At 42.2% G+C, this 21627-nt stretch overlaps 2 protein-coding genes across 3 annotated transcripts in view; both read right to left on the bottom strand.

The window, feature by feature from the left end:
* PLOD2 (procollagen-lysine,2-oxoglutarate 5-dioxygenase 2) overlaps window positions 1–11515 on the bottom strand; it is a 105923-nt gene extending 94408 nt beyond the window's left edge. For both annotated transcript variants that reach the window (XM_062213524.1, XM_062213517.1), the window contains exon 1: window positions 11233–11515. In XM_062213524.1, the coding sequence (XP_062069508.1) occupies window positions 11233–11353 (121 nt within the window). In that variant the 5' untranslated portion in view covers window positions 11354–11515. The remainder of the gene's footprint in view (window positions 1–11232) is intronic.
* The window catches only part of LOC133775298 (uncharacterized), a 993905-nt gene that overhangs the window by 633759 nt on the left and 338519 nt on the right, over window positions 1–21627 (bottom strand). The gene's annotated exons all lie outside the window — the stretch shown is intronic.

Here is a 21627-nt window from a genome sequence, read left to right as displayed (position 1 = left end):
TCATCTTGTTCTCTGTTTCTATTTTTCCTCCACACAAGGCAACAGAGCAAAGACTAGTCATTCAATAAATACATGATATATTGAAACACTGTCACATTGCAGAATATTACACAATGAGAATTATTCTTGGCATACATTTATGTCTGTGAAGTTATACTCTGGTTAATACCACCAGAGAAAGTGTATTACAAAAAAATTTTTGAAGGTTAGTTAATTAAATGTAGATGTATTAAATTACATGGATTAATAAAATCAAATGCAAATTACTACTCAAAACCAAGAATGAGATCCAGTGTTGTGGCACAGGGGAAGAAGTTGCCACCTGCAAAGGCAGCATCCCATGTGGGCACTGGTTTAAGTCCCGGCTATTCCACTTCTGATTCAGCACCCTGCTAAGGCCTGGGAAAAACAGTGGAAGGTAGCCCAAGTATTTGGACCCCTGAAACATATGCAGGAGATCTGAAAGAAGCTCCTGGCTCCTGGCTTTGGCCTTCCCAGCCCTGATCATTGAGGCCATCTGGGGAGTGAACCAGTGGATAGAAAATCTTTCTTTCCCCCTCTCTGTGTAACTGACTTTCAAATAAACAAATATTTTTTAAAAAACTGAAAAGAATGAAGGCAATACAAAAAAAGTTTATGAACAGAATATGAACAGAATTATAAGAATTTTCACCTATGGCTAGGGTCAAGGAAATATGTTCCCAAGAAACTACAAATAGGAGCAGGCTTGGTTAAGATCCTGGATCCCATATTGAAGTGCCTGGGAGCAAATTCTGGCTCCACCTTTTTTTTTTTTTTTTTTAAGATTTATTTTATTTTATTTATTTGAAAGACAGAGTTACAGAGAGTGGTCTCCCATCCACTGGTTCACTCCCAAATGGCCACAATGGCAGGAGCTAAGCCGATCCAAAGTCAAGAGCCAGGAGCTTCCTCTGGGTCTCCCACGTGGGTGCAGAGGCCCAAGTACTTGGTCCATCTTCTGCTGCTCTTCCAGGTGCATCAGCCAGGAGCTGGAATGGAAGTGGAGCAGCTGGGACTCAACTGGTTCCCATATGGGATACCAGCACTTCAAGCTGGGGCTTTAATCCACTGTGCCACATAGCTGGCCTCCTGGTTCCACTTCTGATCCAGCTGCCTGCTAATATCCACTCTGGGATGCAACAAGTGATGGTTCACATACTTGAGGACTTGCTACTTGTGTAGGAGACCTGAATTGAGCTCTGCGCTCCCGGCTTCGGCCTGACCTAGCACCAGCAGCTGCAGGTATTTGGGGACTGAACCAGCAGACAGAAGATCTCTGTTGCTCTGTTTCTCCCCGCCTTTCTACCTTTCAAATAAATCAATTAAAATGTTTTAAAAACTACAAATACCTATGCCATCTTACCAGCTATCAATTACTCATGGGCTTCAAGGACTCCACCACTGGGAAGTAGTATCTGCATAAAAGAAAGTGGTAGGAAGAAGTGAAGAATGGAGAAAGAACATGGGCAAAAACAAGTTTGAAGAAATGCCCAACATCACTAATCTTCAGAGAACTGGAAATCAAACCATGCTGAGATACCATCTCACCCAAGTTAGAATGGCTTTCATTAAAAAGACAAAAAAAAAAAAAAAAAAAAAAAGCCATGCTGGCAAGGATGCAGAGAGAGAGAAACCTGTGCACATTTTGGAGGGCATGTAAATTAGTACCACTGTTGTGGAAAACGGTACAGAGGTTCTTCAAAACATAAAAACAGAACAACTATATGATTCAGTTATTCCACTTCTGGGTATGTATCCAAAGGAAAGGAGATCAGTACAACAAAGAGATACCTGCATCCCCATGTCCACTGCACTACTATTCACAACAGCCAAGACATGGAACCAACCGAAGTATCTATTAATGAATGAATGGATAAAGATATGTAGACAACAATGGAATACTATTCGGTCATAAAAAAAGAATGTGGCAACAGGATGAAAATGGAGGATATTATGCTTACTGATACAGCCAGGCACAGAAGTCAGTACCACATGTTCTTGTTCACTTGTAGAAGCTAAAAGAGCCAATTCCATAAGAGCAGAAAACAGAATAGTGGTCATTAGAAGTAAGGAAAGGTAGAGGAAAAGAGAGAAAGAAGAATGCAAGACAACAAACCCAAAATACAGTTAGATGGAAGAAGTAAGTTCTAGTGTCCTATAGCACATTACAGTGACTCTAGCTAACAACAATTAGTATATGTTTTATAAAGTATGAGAGAGGAGTGTGTGGTTTCCAAGCACAAAGAATTGATGAATGTTTAAGGAGGCAGAAATGCTAATTATCCTAATTTGGTCATTTCACACTGCATGCAAATACTGAATTATATATGTAATATGTAAATCTATATATAGTATTACACATATAATATGTACAATTATATAACCATGTAAATTACTACTGTAAATAAAAATGTTTCTGGACAAAACAAAAATGAAAAGAAAAGCTAAGCAAGGACACAGAATTATAAGCGTCCAAGGAAGCACCAGGTGTTTGGGAATCTAACTATACTCAAGTCAAAACAGAGTAAGAACTCTGAGTCTACTTTGTATGTCTGTTCATTTCTTTGCTTTGGTAATTTTCCAGTTGGGAGTTGTGTTTTGTTTTGTCCTTGGTTACCTAGTAAAGTCACTGCTTAAAAAATCCCAGCCTTGTCTAAACCAAACCAAGAAGAAAAGGAGAACTGTCCTCCGCTAGATGTGGCCAACAGGAATTCGGAGAGGCTGGAGGAGCAGCGCATTCTGGCCACAGTGGTGCTGCCAGCTGGAGGCCAGAGAAAACCCAGCAGGGTTAGAGCAGAGAAGGGGACCTGTGAAGACAAGGGGCCCAGTGCTGGCTTGGACAGGACTGGAAAATCCCATCAAAGAAATCTGCATAACCACTCTGTAAAACACCCCGGGTGATAGAACTGGGGTGGTCGTTTTAGTTTGCCTGCAGAGCTGGTAGCCAGTCCATTCGTTCTTTCCTTCCTTCCTTCCTCCCCTCCTTCCTTCCCTCCTTCCTTCCTTCCTTCTTCCTTCCTTCCTTCCTTCCTTTCTTCCTTCCTTCCTTCCTTCCTTCTTCTCCACCCTCCTCCTTCCCTCTCTCTCTTCCTTTTAAAGAAATTATTTAAATTCTATTTATGCAGTTTTTTCAATCAAAATAGCTGTTGATGTTTAATATGCTGCAAAACCAAAAAGGAAAAAAATTTAGAAAATGTACTTAAAGTTTCCAAAAGTAACTGGCTCCCTTATTAACAGTGTGTGTAGCACCAATAAGTAATTAGCACCCTAAGGCCCCATAAAAGTTGTGGCTTCAAACCAGTCGAAGCATACTCATCAATGACTGAGTTTTGTCAACGGGACACTGTCCACTGGGGCTGGAACGCAATACAGCTTTAGGACTTTTCCTCTTCCAGGCCAGAACAATGCCCTGTATCAGAAAGCCAAGACTGGCAGGATCTCCATACCCCTTCTACTTGCTACTGTGCATGCCGGAGGGCCAAGCTGTGCAGAAAGATGCATATTAAATATCCACTTTGTGCACTTGAGTGTCTGAGGCTAACCAACAGTACTGATGAGGACAATAAAACTGAATGTGCAGGTCGGTGTTCAGTGCGGTGGTTAGTTCTGCTTCAGATACCTGCATCCCACTTCAGAGTACCCGATTCAAGTCCCAGCTCCTCACTTTCAATCTAGCTACCTGCTAATATATACTCCGGGGGGGGGGGGGGGGGGCAGTAGATAATAGCCCAAGTACTTGGATTCCTGCCACCCATGTGGGCAATCTGCATTGAGTTCCTGGCTCCTGGCTTTAGCCTGGCTCAATCCTGACTGTTGCAAACATTTAGGGAATGAACCAAGAGACAGAAGATCTCTCTCTCTCTGTCTCTGTCTCTCTCTCTCTGTCTCTCCCTCTGTTTGTGTGTCTGTCTCTTTTTCAAACAAAATGAAATAAAAATAAAGATTAAAAGAATATTTGTCCACAGCACACTGTGGACCACATAATCACAGCATTTATATCAGAGAAAAATGTGCTATCTCTACTACCCTCTGCAAACTCGAAAACGAGTTAGCAGTAGCTAGAATTTTTCATTTCTGTTTAAAAAATTGCGACTATAACCCTAAATAAAATGAAAAGGTGATAACATAATAAAACATTTAGATGACTTGTGAATTCAAAACAGTGAAAGAAATACCAAAATCAATAAACACTCAATACAACAAACAAGATTTAATTTTAACTTTCGTTCATTTTTTCCAGTCCATCTCATATCTTTTAGCCCTTCTTATTTGTATACAAGTGTTATTAAATAGAGTAATAATACTATCCTTTCAACTGTATTACAATTTTAATTTTGTTTCATTTCCAGTGAAGATTTTGATTACAGACACAGTTCTTCAGAAACAGAAGTCCTCAGCCCACAGGGAGAGGACACTCTGAGCAGACGACCCTGTCCGCTGTGTTGACAAGGTTGGGGAGTGTCCCTGTTACTCAGAAACTTGCTTAGGTACAGACATTCTCCAGTAAGATCAGGAACAATCAAACAGAGCACTAAAGAAACAAAGATTTCAGTGTGGATTGTGCTTCAAATGACAAAGACAAGACTGTCCAGCTGTAACAAATACTTCTCCCTGGCTGGACAAAGGTTGAACTCTAAACCTCTACAAGCTAAATTTTAAACTAAAAACGTGGTAAATGTGGTAAATGTGAAGTGCATTTCCACATTGAGAAACTAAGCATCTTCTCAGTCACTAAATTCAAGAAGCAGCAATATATCCACACATCAATAGGAATACAAAAAAAAAAGAACTGTCTCCCCCAAACTGACACAAAATGCTGCTAAAGGAATGAAATATCTGAATCAATCATAAAAGACTTTTAAAAAATTATATGAAAATTAACAAAAGTAGAATTCCCTCTTTTAACAAAAAAAAGTAATCAAATTCTTCCTTCTGTGTATAAAAATAATATATCTTTGCTCTTTAACTTTTTTATTTACCCCAAGTGAAAACCATTAAAGCTTACTTGAAGATACTGTTCTTTGAAATAATAAAGAATATTTTTAGAGGAGGCATCCTCATGACACAGTGAGGGTAGAAATCTGTTCTGGACTGCAACATCATCTGCTAAAGGTTCATTATCAAATACAGACTGCAACAGATACAGGCCTTACGTAGCAAACACAGTACGAAAAAAATAATAAAACCATTTATAGTTCTACTTTTAATAACTATTTCCTGGCTAACAACAATTTGAATAGCTTTGACAAACAGCTTTGGTAAGTTTAGTTTAGTGAGACAAGCATTTCAAAGCAAATGCAAACTACTAAAATATAATGAAAAAAAAAATACTTGAGACAATCATTCAGCCTAGCGACAAAGAGGAACTTAGGACAACAGCACACACTGGACTGCTCGGGTTTCAGATTCTGACTACATCTCAGTGCTAATGCAGACTCTGGAGGCCCTAATGATGGCTCAAGTAATGATGTTCCTGCCACCCACATGGAGAACTGGATTGAGTTTCCAACTCCCTGCTTCAGCCTAGTCCAGGCCCAGCTCAGTCCTAGCTAGTGGATGGGAGAACTTGCTCACTTTCTCTCTCTCTTTCTCTCTCTCTCCCTTCTCCCCTCCCTTTTCACAAATAAAATAATATATTTTTAAAAATGTGTTGCTTAAAAGTCACCAGTTTATCATTTTAGAATAATTTAAAACATTGGTTAAAGATGAATAAAAATATGAACTGATAAAGGGAATAATTATTTCTCCCAGGAACTAAGTCACAAATTCATATTCAAATTTCTGTAATACAGGGGTCTTCAAAGATTTAAGGAAAATGATTACTATGAAAAATTATGCATAGATTTCAAAATCTATTTGCACTAAAATGAACTGTTTTTAAATTCTATTTTTCATAAACTTAATTAGTACCTTTGCTACATAAGCTCTGAAGAGCAAACAAGCAGCTCCTTTCAGAGAGTTCCAATCACTTCTGATGATGAGAAGGCTATTATACCAAAGAACATGCCTAGTTAGCTTCAAATGCTGTGTTCAAAAAGATGTAACAGAGAAACTCTAAGTTTGACTTCAGAATAGCATAGGAATCACTGACAAAGTCTAAAATGAGAAACAGGCCTCTGAAATGCCCAGAGCCAGCTGCTACTGTCCAAAATCTGGCTCTTTGCAGCAGATTTGTATCAGCCACAGCTTAAGTCGGAACATCAACTCCTAAGGCAAGGAGCAACACTTTTTCTGTACCAGGCCAGAGTAACTATCTTAGGCTTTAAAGGACATACAGTCTGGGTGGGAACTACTCAGTTCTGCCTTGTAGCATCAAAGTAGCCACAGTAATACATAAATGAATGAATGCAGCTGTGAGCCAACAAACCTTTTAAATTTCACATAATATTCATGAATCTCAAAACACACACACACACACACACACACACTCACATATTAAATTTCAACCACTGAAAAATGTAGAAAACCTTGTTAGCTCACAGATCATACAAAAACAGGTAGTTGGCTTTGGCCTGCTTTGTTTGTCAGAGGGTCATAGCCTGTAACCTTAGCCTTGGGCCCAGCTTTCCTTCACTGACTATCCCATTCCATTCCCGTTCATTTACATAAGCCTACAATTATGTTCTTTCTGTTTTAGCAAGGCAATACCTTGCTTCTCTAAGTCATTGAAGCTCAGTCTCTGTTTCTTTCACACAGGTCTCAAAATCCAACAGTACAATAATGAGGTCAGGAAAAACAGAGAATAGTTGAAGACAAGGTACACATCCTGCAACTATTGCTTTCCAGCTCTGTGATTCTGTGCAAGTTACATAACTTTTCAAATCTCCATTTTACCGCCTACAGAAAAAGGATCATGGCACACAATCTCCTGAAAGTAATAGTGAAGGGGTCACTTTATGCCAGCCAAGTCAGTAGAGGGGGAAATATCACCTGTGGAGAATAGTTGTCAAGTAAAGTTCACAAACAAGGATTTACTGACATTTCATTAATAAGGCACCAAGTCACAGCAGTGTATGCTTCCCTAACTAAAGAAAGGAAGCTCAAGGAATTTATTCAAAGCCCTGGAAAAAAGAGCAACTGGTAATCTAATTCCACACCAATTTTTGTAACATTTACAGTAGGTCAGAAATCCAACATAAGCTCAGAATCTCTTTGTGGAAAATAACGGTGTTATGGACTCGCATCGTCGCATAGCAGGTTAAGCCGCTGCTTGGGACACTGGCATCCCATATCAGAGTGCTGGTTCAAGCCAGCTACTCTGCTTCTCATCCAGCTTCCTTCCCATGGGTCAGCAGGGCAGCAGGGCATGGACCAAGTCCTCGGGCTCCTGCCACCCTTGTGGAAGACCAGGATGGAGACCACTCTGGCTGCTGGCTTCAGCCTGCTGTGGCCATTTAGGGAGAAAACCAGGGGATGGAGGATTTCTTTCTCTACCTCTCCATCTCTCCCTGTCATTCTGCCTTTCAAATGAATCTTAAACGGACAAACAAAAAAAGAACATAAAAATAAAGCTTAGCCCTTCACTACAAATGATTTATAATTTATTAAACAAAGCAAGTATAATTTGCATAAAGCAATTGCATTAAGAAGTTAGCCAAATAAAAGACAATAAAGGGAAGACACTCTTAGGACCTGGCTTTACACAATGAATAGAATTTATTCAGGATTACAGGATGTGTGTATTTTCAGTTCCACTAGGCATTACTACTACATTGTTCTCCAAAGACATAGCGCTCCCAGCACAGTTTGAGAGGTCCCATGCTCATACTCTTTGATATAATCAGAATCTGATGCTTAAATGCTTTGTCCCACATTATAGAAAGAAGGAACGCTCAAATCAATTTTCATTCTTTGTCCCCATAGTGTCTAGAGTTGTTTTGATGTCTGTTTTCACATGTACTCTGTTGAAGATCAATACATACTCCAGTGTAGCTGGACCCAGGACACAGAAAATCCAGAGAATGAGCCTCTCTCACTTTCTTCCAGCGGTTTTTCTAGGGTCTTGCTCTTTCCTTCTCCACCCTGTAAATTGCTGGTTTGCACCGGGAGACGAGGACAAACCTTCCCTTTCCTCCTTGAATACACCACAGTAAATTAAAGAGTTTATAAATGAACATGGTTGAAAAATACCAGCCTTGACAGAAACATCTGAAACCATTTCCTTCATTTTTGCCCAAAATTGGATTTCTGCTCAGTTTAGATCACAAAATAGCCAAGGTATCTCAGAACATACATATCATGTTGATTCAGGTCTAAAGCCTTGGTTACAAATTGGCAGGAATACACAGAGCCACCCCCCTACTCTCATCTACAAAGAAAGATAAATCAGTGTGTGAATATGATTTAATGGCACTGATTAGCAGGGTCTGTCTGTAAAAGCTCCCATAAAGATATAATTTTCAAGTACAATTATTATATGTGATTCTAGGAGAAAATTTTTTTTTTAACTGAAATTCTGGTAGTTTCTTTACATGCAAAGAATAAAGAAGCAACCAGAAAGAAATCAACATAGCACCATAGCAGAACTCTCAGTCAATATAACAAAAAGCAGTGGGCTCAACTCTGGTCAACACATAGCATCCAAGCTAAGAGAAACTACATTCCTAAACTCCATGAATATGATTCAAATAGCACATTCCCTATTATAGGGTAAAATGGAAAATCACTATAAATATTTGCTTTCAAGAGTTGTTATTCCAAAATCACTATTTTGAGGTCTTCAAAAAGGTCACAGAAAATGTGCAATATGGAAAAACCATGCACGTATTTCAAAAACTTTAGCACCAAATCAAACTTAACTTTTATTTGTATTTTCCCAAAACTTGGAAGTACCCTTATATAATACCACACTGTTTCAAATAGGTACATAGATTTGACTAATCCAGTGATTCTCAACAATGGGCAATTTCACCCCACTGGCACTTTTGGCCACTTTCCATTGCCAGACTTTTTCGTTCTCCCATCTGGAGGGCAGTGGTACTGCTAAACACCCCGTCCCATGCACGGAACAGCCCCCAACAGCAAAGAAATAAAATGTCAATAGTGCAGAGAACTTCTAATCTAACCCATTTCTTTGTAGCTGGCAGGAACAGGCTGATAAATATAGGGGATAGAAATAAATGATAAGCACACTCAAAAAAAAAAAAAAAAAAACCTCCTATTATGTTAGACAACTTGAATCCAAAAGAACATCCTATTTATATAAATAAAACAACTTCAAATAAAATTTTCCATTGTAACACGTTTTCAAAAAGTTCGTGGAAATGTACACTATAATTTAATTCCATTTTCCCATGAGATTGCTGAAGTATCCTCATATGTAGGGGTTGACACGGATCACAGTCCCTGATTCTGGCCATGCTGTCACTCAGCGTGCCTTTTACATCAGGTAGCTTATCACACAAGCTATAAGAACATCCACCTACACCTACACCTATCACAAACTAATACAGTCCCACATTTAGGAATTCCCCATGCCCACCTACCAAAAGTGTCCTCAGATTTCAAAAGTGGGTTTAATGTGGTCTGTTTCTGAAGAAAGCATTCATATCTGAAATTCCCTTTTTCTGATTTACAACTCATTAAAAGTTTACTGCCCAGCTCCAAGAAATGTAAAAGTCAGAGTGGGAAAGGAAGCTAATTTTGACTATAAACTTCAAGGCATCTACAAGCGATGACTTCTATAAAAAGTAAGGGGAGTTGGGAATCAAGAATAAAACACACACAGGTTAAAGAGACACTGCTAAAAATAACGAAGCCTTTAGTTACTTTACTTCCAGTAAGTTTCCTTGGGTGTTTCAACAAAGACACTTTCTGGAGAAACACTTTTTAAAAGGTCTACATTTCCAAGTTTGCTGAAGGCATTTACTTGTCTATTTTCTAGATGATACGCTACAGGAAATATTTTTAAAGGATAAAAAACTTTAACTCAAATTTAGAAAATCATACGGGCTCAGAAATCCATTTTTAAACCGCCAAATGTACCTGAAAGAAAGAAAAGCATCGTGAAACTGACAGAAACCCATCTGTGTGTGGAGGAGTCTCAAACAAAGCAAGTACTGTTAGGCAGAAACGTGCGAAAGATGGGCAGCTTGTCCCGTTCAAGTTTTCTCAAACACTTAAGGCCAAAACCAGTACCACATGGACTACCTGGATTCTATCATCTTCTGAATGCAATTTAGCGATAGAAACTTCTGTTCTTAAGTAACATTCTGCTTAACTCAAGTTCAAGAAGAGAAGCATTCTGTTAATTTATAGAATCTGCCAAAAATGATCCTAACGAAAGAAAAGGCAACGCTGAAAAAAGAGAGGGGAACAGAGACAGAGAGAGAACAGAGAGGAGGAAGGAGGGAGAAAGGAGGGGGAAATGCAGGGTGGGGGAAAGGGAGGGAGGAGAAAGGGAGTGGGAGAGGGGAGGGAGGGAGGGAGGAAGGGAGAGAGGGCGCGAGAGCTACATCAGTGGTGATTTAAATGCAAGATCCAATTTCAGAATTACGCACAAAACACAAACGCACAGAACTCCAAGGATTTCTCGTGTGCAACAACTGGCAACAAAGTATGTTTGGAAAAACATGTGGTGAAGACTCCCTTTAATCCGGCTAAATGTAAGAAGTTTGTTTTACACGGACTTGACTGAACCGTGTGTGCAGTTCCGGCTTCTGAGAGCCAGGTTCAGGAAAAGGGTGGCTCAGGGCGGGGAGCAGTGGACGAGACCCCCGGGGGCGCAAAGTGCCGCCCGGACGGCCAGGGTAGCCGGGAGCCTTCGAGAAAGCAAGCCAGGTCTCCGAGGGTTGTTCTTGGCCCGCGGTCGGTGTTACGGCTGCTTCCTGGGGCGCCGGGAGGGAGGAATGTGTCACCATCAATCAGCAAACACGGAGCCCCGTGTTTCGGTCACAGAGCGAGCCCTGGCGCGGATACACCGTGCCAACTCCCGAAAAGGAGAGGAACCGAGGGAGCCCGGCAACCTGCAAGACCAAAAGGAAACCCCGACTTGCTCCGCAGGGAGATTGGGGCGCGCGGTTTAAAGACGGGCTCCGGGGCCCAGGAAGGCGGGCACGCCCGCTCGTAGCCGAGTCCGAGCGAGCGCTGCGCCCGCCGGGGCAGACCCCCGCAGCCCTGGGAGCAGAGCGCTCCCCTCCGGCTCCGCGGGCAGCGCCCCGCCAAGGGCCAGCCGATGAATGAGTGGCGCCGGGCGGCCGCAGGGCTGCTCACCTGGGGCGATGCTGGCGGGCTCCTCCGCGCTCGCCCTCCCGCGGGCGCTCCACGGCTGGAGGACGAGCGCCAGCGGCGCCAGCAGCAGCAGCAGCAGGGGCTTCCGCGCGTCACACCCCATCTTCGCCCCCCGGAGGGCCGGCGCTGGCTTCGGGATCCCCACCGCCAGCGGCGGAGCACTTCTCGCGAGAGCGCAGGAAGCCCCCTGATCCGCCCGGGGCAGGCGCCTGCGGGGCGGGAGCGGACGGGCGAGGTGCGAGCCGAACCCGCAGCGGCAGGCGGAGGCGCGGCGCGGCGGGCGCCCGGGCGCCGGGGGGTGACTTATAGGCTCCCCGAAAGGGGAGGCGACGGGGCGGGCCGCGCCCTGGCTATTGGCCGCCGGCTGACCCGCCGCTGCGTGCGCCCGTGCGGTCGCCTGCGCCCGCCGCCCAGGGCCCCCGGTCTGGGGTTGTTTGCGCACCTCCGACCCTATTTAAGGAGCTGTCTGCGGCTACGTGTGCAGGCTCACGCAGCGCCCCTGGGTGGAACAGAGCCGCCTGTACTGGGGCTTGGGAGTGGGCCTGGGAGTGGGAGGAGGAGTCGCCGCCAGTCTGAGTTCTCTCCGCAGCTCCCACAGCAGCCTAGGAGGGTGAGCACTTGCTCCTCTCTGGACGTGGCGTCCCAGGCGCCTCCAACCCAGAGTGCCTGCAGATCCGCAACAACCCTGGCTGGGTGCGGCCACGCCGCTCCGGGCCGTGGAACTGTGTCGCGCCCTCTTATTTCAGTGGCGGGGAAGGGGCAGAGGGTTTTATCGCCCTGTAAAAGCAAGGCCATGTTTTTATCCCACTCTGTAAGCTCGAAGTTTTTATTGTCCAATGAACATTTCTTCCTCCGCCGCTTGTGCCAGGACAGCCGGAGACTCTTTCCAGTAATGAGGCGTGTAAACCCTGCAGAAGCTGAGCCCAGCGTCTGTAACCTGGGCCTGTGCCTTACAAGATCTCTCTGCAGTCCACATGGAAAAGTACTCCCGGGGATGCTGTCTGGGCCATCTCCGGGGCTCCTTGGCGGCTCCCTCTCTCCTTCCAGTTTTGACTTAAGGTCTAAGCAAATTCCTTTCTGTGTTACTTCTCACATTTTAGCTAGCCCAGGGTAAAAAAATGTTGAAGTGAGCAGGGGCAGAGCAAATAAAATAGAAATTAAGGCAAAAGTTTAGCAGTTTTGCCTCATACATGCCACGACTTGAACTACTTTATGGGAGAAAGATAATCAGCCTGGGAGTATTCTGGAATCTTCTGCCTCAAATGGGAGGAGGGAAAATTCGATGAGCCAAAAGCCCTTTTAAGTCTGAGTCTTTGAATTTAAACAAGAAAATTATTGAAAAAGATAGATTCCATTAGGATCGCATTTTGTCTGAAATTATCATGCAATCAAGTCTGGAAGAGCACTCGCAGGTAGTAACAGAAAAACAACAAATATTTGTCTAGGGTGTGACATTTTAGGAAAGGAGTCATTTTCTGAGTCCAAAACTGTTGTGTTTTGGAAGTTTGGTTCCAGTTTTTTGAGAAGGAAAACTGGAGAAAGTTCAAAGAAGAATAACAAAAAATTAAAGAACCGGAAAGTATGACCTGTGTGAAGCATGAAATAAGATTCGTTAGTCTAAAGAAGAATAAGTGAAATGATGGATTCTTATATAACATCCTTGAATGGGTGACTAGCTCAGCTCCATACAGCTGGGCAAAAAGCAAACAGCATGGGTGCTCAGAGTCTGAGGGCTCTGCTAGGAATGGCTGGACCTTTGGCCAAATCTCAGAATTCCCAACCTCATTCTGCCAAACTCTTTGAACTGGACTTCTTGCTTCTCAGGTTCTCCAGTACTTTCCAGAATTTGCATGGCTAAAACCCAGATTTGTGTCTTCCCATCCACCCTCTTGCCCCCTGTGCACGCTGAAAGGGTAGGTGCTCAGATTGCAAAATCCACCAATAATTGCTGGTTGCTTTGGTAGCCTTCATCCTCTGCTTAGAGTCACAAGGTCAGGATGGTGAGGCTTGTATAAAGTGCATCTGGAATTTTCAAAATAGACACTTCTGCTGCAGACTAAAGTTCTCCAGTTCTGAAACCAAGTCCTTCCTGCCACCTTGTATTTCCAGCCATCTGCTGAACATTTCTACTTGGATGTTCCACTGGCGTAAACTCAATGTGTCTAAGTCATCGACTGCTTATCCCATTCAGAACTTCCTCGTCTCTGTTAATGATACTGCTGGTCCCTAACTCATGACTGCAGACACTTATTCCCCCGCCCCTGCCCACACACCCACCACCTCACCAAGATTCCAAATCTTGTCATTTTTTCCTTTCACATTGTGTCTCCAACTACTACTTCCTCTTCTCACTGTCCTTTCACTAATTTGGGCAATGCTGAATGTACCCTAATGGTACTACGGTAATTGTTAGCCTCCTGGCCACTTTCCCTGTAGACTTTTGGTGCTGACAGGACAGTACTACTATCTACCATAGCCAGATTCATCATACTCATGCCCTTTAATTGCTTCATCCCAAAACTCAAAGATCTCATAAATAACAATCCAAATTCCCTGAACTAGAATACAAAATCCTCTGTGATGAAACTAAACTCTCTCAATCCTATACCCAACAAATGTGGTTTACTTTATTATCTCCCAAAACATAGCAAATTATTTATCATATTTATTCTCTAGAATGTGACTAGAAGTCATTGTCTTCACTTGAGTTCCTCCAGAAGCTAACAGTGAGGCAAGACTCCATGACCAGCTGTTTGTGATTTTCAAGGAAGCAAGATAGATGAGTGGAACCAACACAGCAAAGGGAACACAGACAGCAACAGGTGCATATGTAAATCCACTACGATGGGTGATGAGTTTAATTCCACAAATCTGATGCACAATACAGCCCTCAGAAATATCCTGGCAAGGAGCAAGAGAACTTGGGATTTGTATGTTATCAACACATATCAGTCATTGATTTAAGGGCTGAGAGCCACTCCATTCCAAGGCATTCCCTGTCTGCTATGTTCTAAGGCATAGCACCCCTTCAATGACGACTCAGGTCTTGACCATGAGAAGCCAGGCATGCTCAGAAACAGAAAGGACAGGTGCACCAGCACCATTTGCCCTGCTGCCAGTTCTTTGTTCATGTTACCCTCGGTCTGAAATGAGCTGACAAACCTGTCCTTCTAAGTAGCTTGGATGCTACTTCCTACAGGAGGTCTAACCTGAGTATCTTGACCTACTTTGGGCCAGATTGTATGTCTGTGTCATGCTCTGACTCCTTATGCAAATCTCTCCCCTTTGTGACAGTTCTCATTATGCAGTCTGTTTATGGATGGCAGGATCCAGTTCTTTCTCATTTTGTGTTCTAAGTAGCTGGTGCATCATAGTATGTTTCTCTCATTGGTCCATTGAAAAACATGGGCTTTGTGGCTGTATATCTTGGGCACTATTCTAGACATTGGTAAAAGCAAATATATAAATGGAAACAAAGCAAAATCCTCAGTTTTTATGGAATTTTACTCTCAGGTACTGGATGAGATGACAAACATATGAGGAATAAGTGGTATAGAAAAAGTAAACCTGGAAAGGTATCTAGGACAGCCCAGGAAGAAAGTGGTATGATAAACCTTTAGTGGATTCTTGAAGGGATCACCGGAAAGATAACACTTAGGCAAAAACCTGAAAGTGATAAAAGAACGAATGAGCTGTGCTGTGTGGAAACCGTGTTCTAAATAGAAGAGACAGTAAGTGCAAGGATCCTGAGGCCAGAATATATCTGGAGTATTGTGCAAAGGAAATGTAGGGTATGGTTGTGGTGCAGGGAATTAAGCTGCCACTTGGGACCCTTGGCATCACATACCAGAGTTCCTGTTGGAGTCTATTCTACTTCTGATCCAGCTTCCTGCTAATGTCCCTGGGACAGCAGTTGAAAATTGCCCAAACATTTGGGCTCCTGTTACCCGCATGGGAGACCTGGGTAGAGTGCCTGTCTCCTCTTTTCATCCTGGTCTACCCCTGACTTTTGCAACCATTTCAAAGTGAAGCAACAGATGGACGATCTCTTTATCTCTGTGGCTCTGCCTTTCAGTTTAGAATAAAATAAATCTTAACAAAAAAAAAAAAGAGGCCATGAACATTCAGTAATTATGAATAAGAATAGCTGGAGATGAAGCCTGAGCAGTCACAAGCAGGACAGAGGCAAGCAGGTAAGTAGATGGGGTGGCAAGTATAGAGCCTGCTAACAGCCTGGTCCTTCATTCTGCTCTGCATGAACTAAAAAGCCCTGTGGACAGTTGTAATCAGAGCAGGGGCATGATCTGAAGTAGGGTATTAAAAGGATCACATAGTCTAGCTGCTAGGTTAGATGGGAGGGTTGTGGGGAAAATGAAATGCAAGGCCTGGAGATAAATATGGGGGCTGATGCAGTGATCCGGAAGACAGATGATTATGGCTTCCACCAGATTGGTAGCAATTAACAAGAGTCGGTTGTGTCTAGATATGTTTTTAATGCACAGCCAACAAAATGTGATGGCTTGAATGTGGGTGTAAGAGAAAAAATAAAGGAGTCAATCTTCAATGAATATTTGTTGAGTGAATGAGAAGTAAAGCTTTGAGAACACATATAATGATTCGGAGAAAGCAGCAGTAGGGGGAAGTTAAATGAAACCGATGAAAAGGAAAACAACCTGTGAAGAGCTGAAACTCGGTGAAGATGGAACCCTTGGAGGAAAAGAAAATGGAGTTTGACAAAGGAGACTGGTAGAGCCAGACAAATGGGAAATAAATGTACAAAAGAGAGACCTGGGAAATAGGAGGAAAGCTGAGAGAAGACCACGGATTTTAGCATGGGGACATGAGTTTAAGGTAGAAACGTTGGAAAGCAGCAGAAACCACAGTGCATTAAGATGAGGCATGGAGAGCACTGGAAGCAGACCTTCCTTGCTGTCCCCCTTCAGTCTAACTCTGGCCTCTCCTGCAGCTGTCAGCGGGGCCTTGCTAATTTCAGGGTGATCAGGCTGCCACAGTGGAGAAGCTGCCATTTATATAAGAGAGGCTTGGAGCACACTCCATGGGCTGAGGTCCTGTTTAAATTCTTTAAACTATAATTGGAAGGGTGTGGCCTACCAGGTGACTTTTGCAGTTGTATATCCTCTCAAACAAGAAGCTGCAAGAAAAAAATAACCAGCTTAACACACAGTATGCAAAATAGCATTCTTCAACAACAAAACCAGTTATTTACTGTGTGAGGAAAGAGTATGAGCTACCTTCTGCAGTTTTATATATTTTTTAACTCCCCTGACTTCTTATCCTTCTACAGGAAAGGATAAGAAAACTTTACTTATAAATCCTGGTTCTCATTCAACACTTTGAGGCAAAGTACCATTTCTTAAACCCTGCTGTATGTTTTAGTCATCTTTGCATGCTTCTATGGAATCTTCCCTAGGAAGATATGAGCTGTGAAGCCATTGTACCTAGAAAAATGATGTCAGATGTAAACCGAAACTCAGCCAAGTTCAAAGTCAGAAGAGAAAGCCAGAACAGCATAGAGAGCCAGGGAGCACACACGTAGTCTGAAGATGATCCTAACAGATGTTTTCTGAGTGGTCGAAAGGACGGGGACAGAGCTGTCTAGGCCGTGAGTCACCAGCTTGCATGGCCAGCAACAGACGTTTGTGGTGTCTGCATTCAGACTTCCAAGCATGTTTTACCAAAGTTCTATGCTATGACGTATCTGTTGACAAAGGTAGCACGAGAATGGCATTTATGGTGATTAGCCACAACAGACTGTCACATTTTCTCGTTCTACGGCAGTTTCTACGATTCTTTTGAGGCTCTCTGCTCTTATTGTCTCTCACTCTCCTGCATCTCAAGACCATTTAACTGCTTGCTCTGGAATCAGTCTTCCCAGAGGCACACTTTCCTTGAAGCTAATGAAGCCAAAGTGTTAGTGATCCTCACGTTTAAGGGTCCCTGTGAGTGTTAGGAGTGGCTGGGCATTGTACAATAGCAGAAGTTGGGAAGAAAGCCAATTTGTAATCAGGAACAATCACTAAGAAAAAATTCCCCGGAGACTGCCTATGGACATTTCAGGGGGGATAAAGGGCCTGAGCTCCAGGAATCCAGTGATTGTTAGGTTTCTTTTCTTATCCTAAGTAAGTACTCACTTCTCTATCACATTTAATATTTGTAACTCTTAGAATCTTTTTTCAAAAAGATCTAGAATAAAATAAGTTTTAAACTCCCATTAAAATTTGACTGGCTCCTTGTCTACTCCTAGAATCTCCAACCAAGTCATTCCATAAGTGTTGAAAATATCAAGAGTTTATGATCAATAATTCCTGGACCCAGCATGGAATTGGACCTTCCTCAGTCAGGTCTTATTATATGCTACACCCAATTTCTATTGTTTTGTTACTTTATTGGCTTTAGACTAAGTGCTTCCTTATGCACCTTGGCTCAAGTATCTTAGTCCCTGTCTTGGATCCTGTCTCATAGCCGCATTGAACTGAGACTGAGCTCTCTCCTGCCTGCACTACCTTTCCACCTGCTGTTGGGTGTCTTATACAGACCCTGCCACAGGACTCATAATTTCTGGTTCTGATCACCCTGATGCTGGCAGAGCTGGCCATGGCAGTTGTGAACTTAAAATATATTGATTCCAAGTATCTGATTCAACTAGAATACTTTTCAGTTGAAAATTGTATTATAGTGCCACTTGGTTAGCTCTCAATGAATGCTAACTTGAAATGAAGCACAGCCTACCTGAGAAAATACAAAAAATCTGTAATAAAAACAGATTCAAGAAACTCTACTGGAATAAGTGTAAAAAGGAAAGATTACATAATGTAAAATTAAGAAGCTTTGGTCTTAGGGGAATGACTATTAACCAGAAGCATGCCATAAAAATGCAAACAGTATTCTGGTTTTTTTTTTTTTTTTTATTTGACAGGTAGAGTTGTAGACAGAGAGAGAGAGAGAATCAGAGAGAAAGGCCCCACAAACACTATTCTTAATCTATCATTCCTAAAATCTAGAATGTGCATTCTGTGGCAAACAATGGAAGAAATATTTTTGCAATAAAATTGAAATTAGAATTTACTTCTAAAGGTGTTCAAATAGAGAAAAGCATGACATTGACCAACGAACCACGCCATTCCCAGTTTTAATGCCTTCTTTAATGTCTTCTTTGTAACATTTCCCATTACATGTCTCCAAAAGGGATGGTTTACATCAGGTATAATTTTCTACATTATAGGCACAGAGCACTATGCACAGAGCCCCTTCATACTTTCTGAAGATTACAGTTAACAATCACAGAGTGCATTTGCTGACTGTGTCTGAAGGGTTCAGTGAACTTCCTGTAGGCACCATGTTTTGTAAAGTGCTCTGCAGGATCATCATACCACTCTGGTATCAAAACGCAGTCATTTGGTGACTACCCTCTCATCTACCTTTTACTTCAATCATGGCATTTTTCTTAATTGTTGATGTAGTGTTACTCTTTTAATGTGTGTGGGGACTCTTTTTTTCTTTCCCAGCTGTTATTGTGATTCTTAAAAATCACAACAATACCAATTTATCCCAAAGTAAAAACACTCTTGAGGTACAAAGAATTACCATTATTTACCAAACAAGCAGAAAAGTTTTAGGCACAGACTGTAACAGGCAAATGATCATTTAAAGAACAATTTTTTAAACAAGAATGTTTTTCTTGAAACATTTTAAAGCTTTGAAAATAGGCAATATCATCAAAGTAATTACTTTGATGCTACCTCTGAAATATTTGGTTTCTCAATGATTATAACATATTGCCTAACACAAAACAAATACAGGTTACTACTAGTATCCATACATCAAAATAGGCAAAAATACACTATTGATATGGGGAGTCTCTTTTACTCTTCATTTGTTTCATGGTTTTCTTAAAGTAAGTGTACATTTGGTTATACCCTCAGTATTACCCAAAGGCACCATATACATTTCCTCCTTTTTGAATACCTATATGAATCAGCAAATCATGTGCTAAATAATAAATTAGATCACGTTACAAGTTTCTTTAGTCTACACTATATCTAAATTAAAATGTATTAAAGAAAAAGTAAATGTTCTGTGTTTTAAATACAATAATAATTCAAATTATATTTCTAATATTTTGTTATGTGGTAGTTCTAATTATAAAGTGTATTTGATATTGTTAATCAAATGACAAAAAATAATGTAATTTATGTGCTTTTCTGTAATTTTTTTCTTCATGCCAATTCTCAGTATCAGATATTTTTAGAAAGTGTGCTACAAACCAAGGAAATAATTAATTTTGATATATTAGCTACCTAAAAAAAGCAGCAACCAATTAGTAATAAACAATTAATATTTTCTAGCAAGAATAAAGTAACAAAAATAGTTACTGGAGTTTTTTGAAATCTTTACTGTTGATCATTAGGGCATATCATCCAACTTTGTTTTTAAAAAAATATTTATTTTTATTTATTTAAAAGGCAAAGTTACAGAGAGGCAAAGGCAGAGGCAAAGAGATAGAGGTCTTCTACCCACTGATTCACTCCCCAGATGGCTGCAATGGCCAGAGCTGTGCCAATCTGAAGCCAGGAGCCAGGAGCTTCTTCCAGGTCTCCCACCAGGTACAGGGGCCCAAGAACTTGGACCATCCTCCACTGCTTTCCCAGGCCATACCAGATAACTTGATCAGAAGTGCAGCAGCCGGGACTGGAACCAGCACACATATGGGATGCTGGCACTGCAGGCAGTGGCTTTACCGGCTATGCCACAGCACTGGCCCCTCACCCAACTTTCATATGCTTTAATTTCTTTCTCTGTCACTAAGTTGATTTCCATTTTTAAGAGGCTGTCCTGAAGTTAATTCAGCAATGACAATGTAACATTATGCATACTTCAGATCTATGACTCAGGCCAACCTGGTTTCCTGATGCTATGAGCACCCCCAGGCTCATTTCTTAGTGTCTTTATCTGGCTGAGATTAAATGAAATTTATTATTGCACATACAAAGTGTCCAGAGGTAGGGAAGACCCCAGGTATACTGCTATAGTTGTCTGTTTCTCTCTGATGCTCTTCACTCTATTCTCCTGTGATTCTTTTTTTTTTTTTTTTTGACAGGCAGAGTTAGACAGTGAGAGAGAGAGAGAGATAGAGACAGAGAGAAAGTCTTTCTTCCATTGGTTCACCCCCAAAATGGTTGCAAAGGCCGGGGCGCTGTGCCGTTCCGAAGCCAGGAGCCAGGTGTTTCCTCCTGGTCTCCCATGTGGGTACAGGGGCCCAAGCACCTGGGCCATTCTCCACCGCCTTCCTGGGCCACAGCAGAGAGCTGGACTGGAAGAAGAGCAACTGGGACTAGAACCTGGCACCCATATGGGATGCCAGTGCCACAGGCAGAGGATTAACCAGGTGAGCCACTGCACTGGCCTCTCCTGTGATTCTTGGACTGCAACATGTCTGCATTAGTTCTGGGTATTATGTTGACAAGGAGTTATCCAGAAAAAAAAAATAGAATGCCTTTATTTCCATCTTGCCCAGAAACTTGTCACTGCACTGGGCTAAATTAGGGCTGTTGGTTATTACTAAACCAACCATACCAGGTGACAGCAATTGCCACTCATGTTTAGTGCATCAAGATCTATCCCTGGACTGAGGATGGGGTCGCCTTTCTCTGAATCACGTGGGAAAGAGTTTTGGAAGATAAGCAAAATATAGGACCATTACAAAGAATGTGTTATAGCTGAGTAACCAATATAGTACATTATATATTTCTCAACTACTTAACCAAGAAAGTTGAGGATTCAGTATTCTTACCATCTCCAACTCACCCACCCACCCACCCACACACACACACACTGTCTCCAATTCCCCCAATGTGTGTCATGATTTCAGTTGCATTAATAACTAGGGCTCGTAAGATTATGGCTGTGCAAGTAATATTCATTGTTCAGCTAAGTAATTTGCACTGATTTAATGTTCTTTCTTTAAAAATGTTTTTGAAGGGCAGAGAGAGGGAGAAACACACACACACGCACACACACACAGATTTTCCATCCACAAGTTGGCATTCTAAATGACCACAACAGCCAGATTTGGGTCACATTGAAGCCAGATTTGGGTCACATTGGGGCGCCAGATTCTGTCCCAGTTGCCCCTCTTCCAGGCCAGCTCTCTGCTATGGCCCGGGAAGGCAGTGGAGGATGGCTCAAGTCCTTGGGCCCTGCACCCACATGGGAGACCAGGAGAAGCACCTGGCTACTGGCTTCGGATCAGCACGATGCGCTGGCCGCAGCGGCCATTGGAGGGTGAATCAATGGCAAAAAGGAAGACCTTTCTCTCTGTCCTCTGTCTCTCTCACTATCCACTCTGCCTGTCCAAAA

This window comes from Lepus europaeus, chromosome 2, assembly GCF_033115175.1.
Source record: "Lepus europaeus isolate LE1 chromosome 2, mLepTim1.pri, whole genome shotgun sequence".
Lineage (NCBI taxonomy): Eukaryota > Metazoa > Chordata > Mammalia > Lagomorpha > Leporidae > Lepus > Lepus europaeus.
Note: the sequence above shows the minus strand (reverse complement) of the source record. Positions and strands in the feature narration are given on the sequence as shown.